Genomic DNA, 10860 nt, shown 5'->3' with positions numbered 1-10860 from the left:
CGCGCTCGGGCCTGAAACTCCGGAGTCCGGGGCCAGGCCTAACGACACCACCCCATCCCCGCCGCCCCAACCTGGGCCTGGGCCTGGGCTCTACAGCCCGGCGGGGAAAGCTACCCAAGCAGCGGCGCGGCCTCCACTGGCTCTCTCCATGAGAAAGGCACGGCTGGGCCCCATCCCCGTGTATGACAAAAGAAGCCGGGGCCAGCTCCGGGAGCCGGAGAACAGCGCGGGCGCAGCTCCGGGGCGCTGACCCCAGAGGCGCGGGGGTGAGTGAGTCCAATCCTGCGGGCTGGGCTGGGGAACGGGAGGCCGACGTAGCGCGCTCCCGGCCACGGGCAACTTCTGCAAGTTCCGGGGACGGCGAAGGGGGCGGGGGACCTCCCAGACTAGGCCTTGGAACCCTGACCCCCAGGTATTTGTGAGGCGAGAGAGAGACAGAGGAAGAGAGACGCAGTTTTCGGATCGCGCGGCCCCCGCCCCCCAGCCCCAAACTGGAAGGTAAATACTTACTTAGCCTCCGAACCAGGTACAAGCTAATACTCAACAATACTGATGCCTTGTTTTTTTTGCTCTGTCCGGACCGCAAAGCTGTAGCCAATTTAGATATGCTATAAATTTAAGAGGTTGCCATGGCCACGGTGCGCCCATTGGCCGCCGGGCCCCCTACGTGCCGCGCCACGTCACCAAATCTGAATAAGGATGCGCGAATTAGGCGGCGGCCAGACAAAGATGAGGATCGGGACCGCTTGAAAGTGGGGGAAAGTGCCGGCGCCTCCGCCACCGGGGAAAGCCGCTCAGCAGCGCCGAGGCCAGCAGCCACCCGAGACACCTGGGGGAGCCCGGAACAGGCGCCGGGGCGCGCGGCCCGTGGCATGAGGTGGTGAACGCCACGACCCCGCATCCCACTCTGGGCAGCCCAGCTCCAGGCCAGCGATCGCCCGAGGACTTGACCGGCTGAGTCTTGGTCCGGACCAGACTCGCCCAGCGGCTGCTGAGACCAGAGGCGAAGCGCAGCGGCGGGCCCGGAAGGCCCGAGGGCCAGGGGCCCACAGGGAGGGCGAGGCGGCCCGAGCCGCCGGGCGCGCGGCTATGATGGTGCACTGTGCCGGTTGCGAGCGGCCCATCCTCGACCGCTTTCTGCTGAACGTGCTGGACCGCGCGTGGCACATCAAATGTGTTCAGTGCTGCGAGTGCAAAACCAACCTCTCGGAGAAGTGCTTCTCGCGCGAGGGCAAGCTCTACTGCAAAAATGACTTCTTCAGGTAAGAGGCCCGGCCGCCCCGCTGCCTGCGCGCCCGCCCTGCGCGCGCTCTACTGGGGCGTCGGGGAAGGGGAGACCACGACACCCACATGAGCCCCCCGGGCTCACAAGCTTCGATGGTGAGCGGGGCAGCACTTTGCTCTCCTCCTGCCCTCGGTCCAGGAAAGGGCCCGAGCCCAGGCGGAGGAAGGAGCCGCTTGGCTGCCTCTCGGTCGCTCCTCCAGGTCGGCTCGGCTGGGAGCGGTGCTGGGGCAGGGGCAGGAAGCCCTGACAAACTTGCTCTCCATCCGTCTCTGCCCCTTCCCGGTGGCTGCAACCCCAGGACGGAAGCTTCAAGCCCCATCCCGGCAGAGGAAGGATTTTTGCTGGAGTTAGGGACGGCTGGGGCTTCTCCATCTGGGCAGATTGCGTGAACCCACAGGCTGCCCTCCTGGACAAACAGAAACTTCTCAGCTCCAGAGGGGGCCCAGCGAGGAAGGTCTCCCCTGATGATGGGGGAAGGGAACCTCCCCCTCCTCACCTTCTAACCCCTTAAACATTTTCTCCCATGTTGAAAAACACAGATGAAATCGAGGCTGAGAATCAGGACCTCCCAGGTCTAGCCAGGGCTGTGTCACCCACCTCCCCCCAGCCCGTGCGGACCCTCAGGTGGGCCAGGGCAGATCGCCTCTCTGGGCCTCAGTTTCCCAGCTGGGAAATGCAGAGAGACAGCCTGGATGCCTGTGGGGTTGGCGGCAGCTTAGCCCTGCCTGCTTCCACCGGGAGCCCAGGGCCGGCTTTGTGAACGCGAATTCTGGGCGCCGAGCAAGGGGGGCGTGATCAACACCGCGGAGAAAGGCTGCCCGCCGGCCCCAGCGGCTCCGCACTAGGGAATTTGAATAGGAGAAAATGTCAGCCGCGCCTTTACACGTGTAAACTCCCCGGCCCCGGAGGCCCAACGCCCCTAATGTGGCGGGGCTTGCAAGGCGCCTAATGATTTTTGATAAGGTGCATATGGCCAATTACGCTGCCGGATAAGGCCAAAAGTGACTTATGGCTTCTAATGCCCTCACTACATCAATGTCACCCAAATTCACCCTGTTTAGAGACGTGGGTGTGAGTAGATGTGGGGTCCCCAGAGTCCTGTGCCCTCCCTCTCCCCCCCTCAACCTGCACCTCACCCCTGTCCTTGGGGGTCTGCACCACCTATTTCAGGAGAAACCAGCTTTCTCTCTGTGCTCAAGGAAGAAAGAAAAGGAATTAGATCAGGAAGGCGGGAAAGGGGAGATTTGAGAGATCCCTGCCCTGGCCATGCAAGGTTTATGGTTGCCTTCTGTTCACGTTCCCCTGCTGCCTGCTAGGGCCAGAGATTGGGGGGGGGGGGGTGGCGGCTGGAACCCAGTACTTGCTTCCTAGAGTCTACCCCTGTGAGGTCCTGCTGTCCATAGCTCCTGCCTAGCTCCACTCGGGGAGCCCAGAGTGGGGATTGGATAGCCTATTAGTTGGTGCTGGGAATCCATGGAAGGGTCCCCCTTCCTGCTTAAGTCTGGCCCAGGGGAGGGGCTCCCTGCTAGGACCAGCCAGCCAGGCAGATTGGCTCTACCTGGGCACCAGCAGACTAGACAGGATCCAGGAGGCAAAGCCATGAAGTGGTCCAAACCCTGCCCACCTGGCTTCAAATCCTTCAAGAGCTCTGAGTTTTCCTAGAGCAGCCCAGGCAGGGCTGGCATGGGTTGGGATGGGGGGAGGAATCTTAGGACACTCGGGGCCCTCTGCTTGGCTCGAGGCTGCACCCATTGCCTGCCCCTTCACAGCCCAGTAGAGTGTGAATAAACCCAGTGGAGGCATGGCAGCTCTAGTCCCAAGAACAGCCCGGGACATTTGTGCTGCGTCTCCTGCTCTGGCCTGGGAGTGCAGATTGGGGCTGTGTTTGACAGATGTGGAAATGGAGGCTTCTCAGAAGCCAGGCCGGGTGGGACGAGGTCAGGGGCTGAGGAGGACTGGACACCAGGCCGGCCCCACAGTGATGGGCACCTTGTGTCCGCAGGCGCTTCGGCACCAAGTGCGCCGGCTGTGCGCAAGGCATCTCGCCCAGTGACCTGGTGCGCAAGGCCCGCAGCAAAGTCTTTCACCTCAACTGTTTCACCTGCATGGTGTGCAACAAGCAGCTGTCCACCGGCGAGGAGCTCTACGTCATCGACGAGAACAAGTTCGTGTGCAAAGACGACTACCTGAGCTCGTCCAGCCTCAAGGAGGGCAGCCTCAACTCAGGTATGCAGGCCCGAGCTCCTTCCTAGCCTTGGGCCCCAGCGCCCTCCTGCCCTGTCCAGCCTCTACTTTGCCCCCTGCGGGTGGTCTGTGCCCAGCGCAGAGCTCATGACTCGGGCTCACCCACCACACAGTTCTAGGGCAAGGCGAGGGGTTAGAGGTTGGGGAAGAGACGGCGTCGCAGCCGGTCCTATGGGGAACCCGGAGCCGCCAGTTCGTCCCCGCCCTCCTCCAATTTAGGTGGCTTTTCCAAGTGGCCCTCCTTCCCTAATTTGAAACGGCCCAATTCAATTCCTTTTGTGTCATTTGAGCTCCAGGTAATTTCTAGGTGCACTGGGAGGACGTTGATTGGGGTCTAGAGGAAGGAGAGAGAGAGGAAGATCCAGAGGGCGCCCCCCGCCCCCCTTACCCAGGCAATAGCTGAGAGGGCTTAGGAAGCCCTTCCACAGGCCCAGCCCCGCCTGGAGAGAGTGGGCGGGCGCCAGGTCCCTGGGGGAGGGGCTGTCGCAGGTTTGGGAGGGAACCCAACACAGCCCGCTGTAGCCTGGGCCGGCTGGAACCCGCCACTGGATTGAGAGGCGTCGGGCGCAGCTGACTCCGCTGTCCCCTTCCCGATCCATCCGCCCCGCAGTGTCATCCTGTACGGACCGCAGTTTGTCCCCGGACCTCCAGGACCCGCTGCAAGACGACCCCAAGGAGACGGACAACTCGACCTCGTCGGACAAGGAGACAGCCAACAATGAGAACGAGGAGCAGAACTCGGGCACCAAGCGGCGAGGCCCGCGCACCACCATCAAAGCCAAGCAGCTGGAGACGCTCAAGGCCGCCTTCGCCGCCACGCCCAAGCCCACGCGCCACATCCGCGAGCAGCTGGCGCAGGAGACCGGCCTCAACATGCGCGTCATCCAGGTGCGGCCCGGGCTCAGTGACACCTCGTTGGCCCTGCTATGTCCAGGAGCCTCTGGAGCCTCCTCGGCGAGGAGCGCTCGGGATTCCGGTCTAGGAGCAGACGGTGCACCCGAGGTCGGGGACAGCAGGGCACCAGCCCGAGGTCAGGGACTCTGAGCCAAAAAATTTAGTCCAGCCCTGCTGTCCTCCTGGCGGTGCGATTTGGGGCTGATCACTTCACCTCTCTGAATTCTGCTCTCCCGCATTGTTCAAGAAAGGTTTTAAGCCTCTCTAGGGTCCGGGAGCCCTCCTTTCCTCCCACCTTCGGAGCAGAGAGGCGATGCTCCTCACACGCCCCCTCGCTGGGCCATGCTGGGGCAGACAGACAAACGGCCAGAGCCCGGCCCTGGGACCGGGGGGCCGAGGGGAGAGCCATGCCGGGCGGGAGGCCTTTATAAAGCCGTCAGGCCGCGGGCGAGCCGAGGACCGGGAAGCCTAAGTCTTTATGAGTCGCCCCACGGGTCTGCGAAATCCTTCACCCTTGGCTGGTTCGCCGAGGCCCCTCTCCACCCCTCCCGGCCTAATCCGGCCCGGCCTCCGCCTCGGGGGAGCCCTGGTGCGGAAGAGGCGCTAGGACCCAGCGGGGGCGACCCAGGCGGGGAGGGGAGGGGCGGGGAGGCGACTGACCCGGGGCTCACAGCCCCCTCCTCCGTCCCAGGTGTGGTTTCAGAACCGACGGTCCAAAGAACGCCGGATGAAACAGCTGAGCGCTCTGGGCGCCCGGAGACACGCCTTCTTCCGGAGTCCCCGGCGCATGCGTCCGCTGGGCGGCCGCTTGGACGAGTCTGAAATGTTGGGGTCCACCCCGTACACCTACTATGGAGGTAAGGGGCCCCCCGGACGCGCTGCTCCGTACCTCCACCCGCGCTGTTCTGGTTGATGAGCGCGCAGGGCGCAGGGCCCCGGCCAGTGCGCTTTCAGTCCCCCGGGACCACCCCCCCTCGCTCCCTCCCACTCACGCAGGACATACACAGTTATGGACACACTCACAGTCCCCTACTCCTCCTGGACACAGAATCAGAGACATGGACTCACCCATACAGTGACACACACCCTCACCTTCACCCACGCAGGACACATGAGCGCACACTTGGATTCAGGGACATCTAGACACAGGATCACACGCAAATACATTCCACCACCGCCCCAGGTACACTCACTGAGACACACGAATCCACAGGCACACACTCCCGCACTTCACACTGAGGCCGGCACTGTAAATCCTCACGCATGTCACCCCCACGGACACACAGGACACACAGCCTTCCCGCTGCCCTGGCCCATGTGCCTAGTGTACTTGGCATGAGGCGGATTCCAAGCACTGGAGAGCAGCGCCTGGGGAGGGGAGGGTGGTCTGGATTCACTCCAGGCCGCCTGCTCACTGGCTTTGAAGGCAGCAACTCCTGTTCCACTGCGGGGACCCGGCGCGCAGCGTCTGGCACTGTTAGCTCAAATGCCGGCAGTTGCTGTGGGCAAGACTCTGGCCCACCCTCCAGCCCCAAGCACCCTGGGATTCGTTGGGATTGGGGTGCAAGGGTTGGGCCAACCCCAGATGTCCACTCTGTCTTTGGGGCTGTAGAGGGTGTGTTTACAAAGGGGGGAAGATGATGCTACTAGGCTCAGGCCTGGGGTGAACTCTCTGCTTGGACATCCCGCTCCCTTCTCCTACCTTCCTTCTCTCCCTTCCCCTCACTTCCCTTACACTGGGTTGGTGACCCACAACTCCCCGCACCCCAGTTTTCTGTGCTCCTCGCTCCAGGGCAATGCTATGCTGGCTCTGGGTCCTACTCTTCCCAGAGCTGTGGGCTCAAGGAAACATCTCCTCCCTTTGAGCCTCTGAATTTGGGGAGCCCCCGGGACTGCCTATGCCTGGGAGGGATCTGCGCTTCTGAGTCACTCTGTGCCATAGGCCTGCTCCCGGCCAGTAGCCCAGATTGGGAACAGGCAACTTCTCTTAGAAAAGTGGGTTCAGTGGCAATGGGGAAGGGGGCAGGAGCTAGGCAGACCCGAGAGAGAGGGTAAGAGAGCCCTGCAACTGACCTCGGCACATCCAGAGGCCAGGGAGGTTAGATTTTGAGACCCGATCAGGGTCCCTAGAAATTGTGGGCAAAATGCGAAGCTGCACTTTTTCTGGGGAAGAACCCGCAGATTGCAGAGACCAGGTTGGGGAGCTGCAGCCCCCCAGCCTCGAGCAGTCCGGACGGTGGGCGTGTCCTCCCAGGGTTCCAGTCACAGGCTCTCTCCACCTAGTTTTGCCTCCTTCCTGCACTAAATCTCATCCCGGGAGCAGCGAGGTGGTGGGGGCGGTACCGGCCCGGAATTTTTCCCCGCCCGGATAATTAACCAAGGTTTCCCCCCAGGACCATTACGCCCCCCACCAATCCCGCCGCCTCCTCTCCCTGCGCGCTTGCTGGATGGGGTGGGGAGCTGGACTCGGGGGCCCCTCATTCCCCAGAATGGGGGGAGCAGGACTCCCCAGCCCCCAGAGAGGCAGCCACGCCTAATCCGCGCTGGGAGATCCCGGGGGTGGCGGCCGGCAGCGGGCGAGAAAGGGGCCGGGCGGCGGGGCCGGCGGCTCCCCGTGGGAGCGCGGACAAAGCCCCAGCTGCGGCTTTTGTGCCCTTTTCAGACGGCGTTTGTTCCAATTACCTCCGGCCCGGCCGCCATATGGGCGGAGGCGGCGCGCACCTCGCCGGGGCCGCGGCCTTCGCTGCTTTGCCGGCTCGCTGCGGGCTTTGGCCGTCCCCCGTCCCCGTCCCTTTGGGGCTCCAAATTCGCCGCTCCCAACCTTCCCCTTTACTTTTTGGGAGAATGGAATTAGTCGTTTTAAAAAGTAATTGGCGACCGTTTTAGCTGTTGCCTAAACTGTCTCCAAGCCACGGCTCCAGACCCCCCCCCCCCATTTAGACAGATTTCGGGGTTTGGAAGGGCGGGGTTAGGAGGAATGGTGGGGGGCGTCCGGAATTCGCCCTGTGAGACCCCAGAACCGAGCAGGGGCAGTGGGTTCGCGGAAGAGACTGTCTTCTGGATGTGCTGGTTTTCTCGGCGTACAAAGCGGGTGGTTGTCACTGGCGCGGGCCACAAGGTGCTTCTTTCTTCGGTCCTCCACCGGAAGCCTTCAGGGGCCCACCTGGATGGGGATGCAGGATGTCCCGCAGGACCTGGAGGAGGGGCTATGGGAGGCTGTTAAAGGGGTGAGCAAAAGCAATTTCCTGAGGCAGGATGAGCGTGTAACCCGGAGTCCCCGCACGCCCTGAATCTGTGGGCAAAATGCGCATCTGTTCGATTTTCTTGGGAGGGAACTCGTAACTATCACCAGCTTCGCAAAGGGCTCAATGTGCCCAAATGCTTTAGAACCTGAGTGTTCTGGCAAACCCACCAGGATGAGGCTGGAGGATCCAGCCTCCACCCCAGGTACCCGCGGAGCTCTGGGCATGACCCTGCGAATTAATGTCTGTGTCTTCCTCGCCCTCTCCCAAGTCGCTGGAGCTCAGCTTTCTCCGTTCCGGGCCAGGGAGGCAGGGACAAATGGTCGGACCCTAGTATTCACCTGGATGAACACTCGGGGGCTGTACCTAGCAGGGCAAAGGACTTGCGCCAGGTCGTGGGGCGCAGGGATGGAGAAGACCGCGCTGAGGCCCCCTGCGCGCTCTGCGGCCAAATTCTGCGCCCCTGGCACAGCCCGCCAGTCCCTTTGCGCTCCGGTCGCTGGCAAGTCCCAGCTTCTCTTCGGCGGGGTCGACGCCTGGGTCTCGACTACTTCGCCCTGCTCTGTCCACACGTTCATCCCCGCCTGGCTTCTCTCCCCGGGCCTCTCAGCCTCCGCATCTCTGGAGTTTCCTTGGACTCCTGTCGCCAGTCCACTGTCTGGCAGTCTCCAGGCGCATGGGTCTCCCTCCATCCTCCGTCTCACTCCCTCTCTCGCCGTCTGCCCAGGGTTTTCAGAGTGTCTCTAACCGCGGCTATCTCATCTCTCTGTCTCTGCATCTCCTCGACTGGCTCGCTCGACCTCCGATCTCTCGGTCTCTCCTACTCTGCTGGCTCCCCGCTGCCCCTCCTCTCACCTCGGCCGATCTCTCCCTGCCTGTTGTCTCTCGCCGTCTCCGTGTCTCTCTGTATATCTCTCCCTAGCTCTGAGATAGCGTCTGGCATCGTTCACTGTCTCTGTGTCTCTGGCCACAGCGGTCTCTGTCCATCTTTAAGGAAACTATGACTTTGGAGTATTGCGTCTTTCCATGCCTACGTCCCTCCCTGTCACTGTCTCTGAGTCTCTCCCGTCTCTCTGTCTGATCTCTTACAGTTTAGTCTCTTGCCCTTTTGGTATCTCTCCATTGTTTCTCCCAAGCCCTCCCCGTGGCCTGCGACCCCCACCATCTCGAGGGACTCAGGCCTCCCGCTCCATTGGTCGCTCTCCAACCTCGGGTCAGGGTCGCGCTCTCCCCCTCTCTCCCCCGCCTGGGTCTCTGAGCCCCCGACCAAGGCCTCGCGTTTCCGGCTTTCGTCTCTCCGGGTCCCCGACGCGGACCCCGTGTCCCTCGCCTACTTCGCCTTCTCATGGCTCGGTGTCTCCTTCCCCTTCCCCTCCGCAGACTACCAAGGCGACTACTACGCGCCCGGAGGCAACTACGACTTCTTCGCGCACGGCCCGCCGTCGCAGGCGCAGTCCCCGGCCGACTCGAGCTTCCTGGCTGCCTCGGGTCCCGGCTCGACGCCGCTGGGCGCGCTGGAACCGCCGCTGGCCGGGCCGCACGCTGGCGACAACCCCCGGTTCACCGACATGATCTCGCACCCGGACACGCCGAGTCCCGAGCCGGGCCTGCCGGGCGCGCTGCACCCCATGCCGGGAGAGGTGTTCAGCAGCGGGCCCAGCCCGCCCTTCCCCATGAGCGGCACCAGCGGCTACAGCGGACCCCTGTCGCATCCCAACCCCGAGCTCAACGAGGCCGCAGTGTGGTAAGGCCGCCGGGCCGTGCCGCCCCTACCCCGCGCGCTCGGCCCCCTCCCCCGGGGCGCCGCCCGGACCAAGCCTCCTGAAACCAAAACTCCTGAAGCCACGCGGACGCTGAGGACGTGGGTCTCCCTCAGGGGTTCTCTCTCGGGTCCGCACTCAACCAGCAGCCGCCTCTTGGCTGGGAGGAGGGCCGGGGGTGGGGGCGCCCGACCCTCATCTCCACCCCGCGGGCTCTCCGGGAGCCCCAGCCCACCGCCAGCACTCTCCCGGCAGCCACGAGCAATGTCTTGGGACCAAAGTCAACACTCTAGAGGGTCAGAGATTTCAAGCACGCTCTTCCCCGGCCCCCCCAGCACCCACCCACCCACCACCTCTTTGGACTAAGAGAGGGTGAGGTCAAGGGGCGGAGACGATGTTCCCCCCTCTCTGCAATCCGAGTGGCATTTTGTAATCTTATTTCTCGCTCTGCTTTCCCCGTCTTAAAAAAAATAAGATGATAAGAAAAAGAGAGAGATGGGAAGGGAAAGAGAGGAAAGGGAGCAAGATGAGGAAGGGAGAGATGGGGAGAGCGCCAGCCAGAGATGGAGCGAGTGAGAAACACGAAACGCGCTTGCAGGGGGGTGTCGCCGGGAGAAGACAAATCCACCTGCCCGCGGGCGCCCCCTGGCGGCCAGTCTTCAGGCTCAAGGTCAGCTTTTCTAGAAGCCGGGCAGTCATGACGCCGCCAGCCCAGACCGGCTCCCCTCTTCCTGACTTTGACATTTATTATGAGCCCGAGGGTACAGGCCGGACTCGAACACCACGCGTCCCGCTCTCCCCCTGGGCGAGGCGCCAAGGTTGCTGGGCGGGTCCTGACCCACACACACAGCCTACCCTCCCTGCCCGGGGCCTGGAGGCTGGGCTGTCAGGATGTACAATATTATACTTTTTTGGAAGTTGAACGCTTCTAGTTTCCTTATTTTGTATAAAGAAGAAACAAATAAAGTATGTTTTTGTGTTTACTGTTTATTTATTGTACTCTAGTTATCTGGGGTTGGACATTTTTATATTTTTAAGAGGAGGGTGGGCAGAGTAAGGGAGGGAAAAAGAGGTTTACCAAAAAAAACACACAAAAAAAAAAAACAAAAAAATCAACTTTTTTTAAAAAGAAAGATTAATAAAAAAAAATTCTTTTTTCCCTCAGCGCTGTGTGGTTTCTTTCTTTGTCCCCTACCTTGAGAGTCATGCAGAGTGAATGAAACTACGCTTTTCTCGGGCTCTTGTGTCTGACATTAAACAGACTGGAGAAATGCAAAGAGCTCTCTCCGCCCCAGGAGGGAGAGCGCTTTCGGTGACTACCACATTCGTGAAAGTGGCTGCCATTTTTCGACAGCTACTATGTGCCAGGCACAGTACGTCCCAGGCTTTGTGTGACACCCTGCTCTAACACAAGCCAGCACATATTACAGCAGGT

General features: G+C 61.8%; 1 protein-coding gene across 1 annotated transcript; it reads left to right on the top strand.

The window, feature by feature from the left end:
- The first annotated feature begins 721 nt into the window (after positions 1–721).
- LHX5 (LIM homeobox 5) lies at positions 722–10589 on the top strand. Its single transcript, XM_069497352.1, has 5 exons — positions 722–1262; positions 3288–3511; positions 4140–4417; positions 5115–5280; positions 9046–10589. Exons 1-5 carry the CDS (start codon positions 1090–1092, stop codon positions 9411–9413), a joined length of 1209 nt encoding a protein of 402 aa, XP_069353453.1. The 5' UTR covers positions 722–1089; the 3' UTR covers positions 9414–10589.
- The last annotated feature ends 271 nt before the right edge of the window (positions 10590–10860 follow it).

The sequence above is a fragment of the Eulemur rufifrons genome, chromosome 21, assembly GCF_041146395.1.
Source record: "Eulemur rufifrons isolate Redbay chromosome 21, OSU_ERuf_1, whole genome shotgun sequence".
NCBI lineage: Eukaryota > Metazoa > Chordata > Mammalia > Primates > Lemuridae > Eulemur > Eulemur rufifrons.
The sequence above is the reverse complement of the archived record's forward strand: the minus strand, read 5'-3'. Positions and strand labels throughout refer to the sequence as shown.

Coding starts and splice junctions, on each gene's coding strand:
- LHX5 (XM_069497352.1), top strand. CDS start 1,090: ATGATGGTGCACTGTGCCGGTTGCGAGCGGCCCATCCTCGACCGCTTT. Junction 3,512..4,139: donor GGAGGGCAGCCTCAACTCAG/GTATGCAGGCCC, acceptor TCCGCCCCGCAG/TGTCATCCTGTACGGACCGC. Junction 4,418..5,114: donor TCAACATGCGCGTCATCCAG/GTGCGGCCCGGG, acceptor CCTCCGTCCCAG/GTGTGGTTTCAGAACCGACG.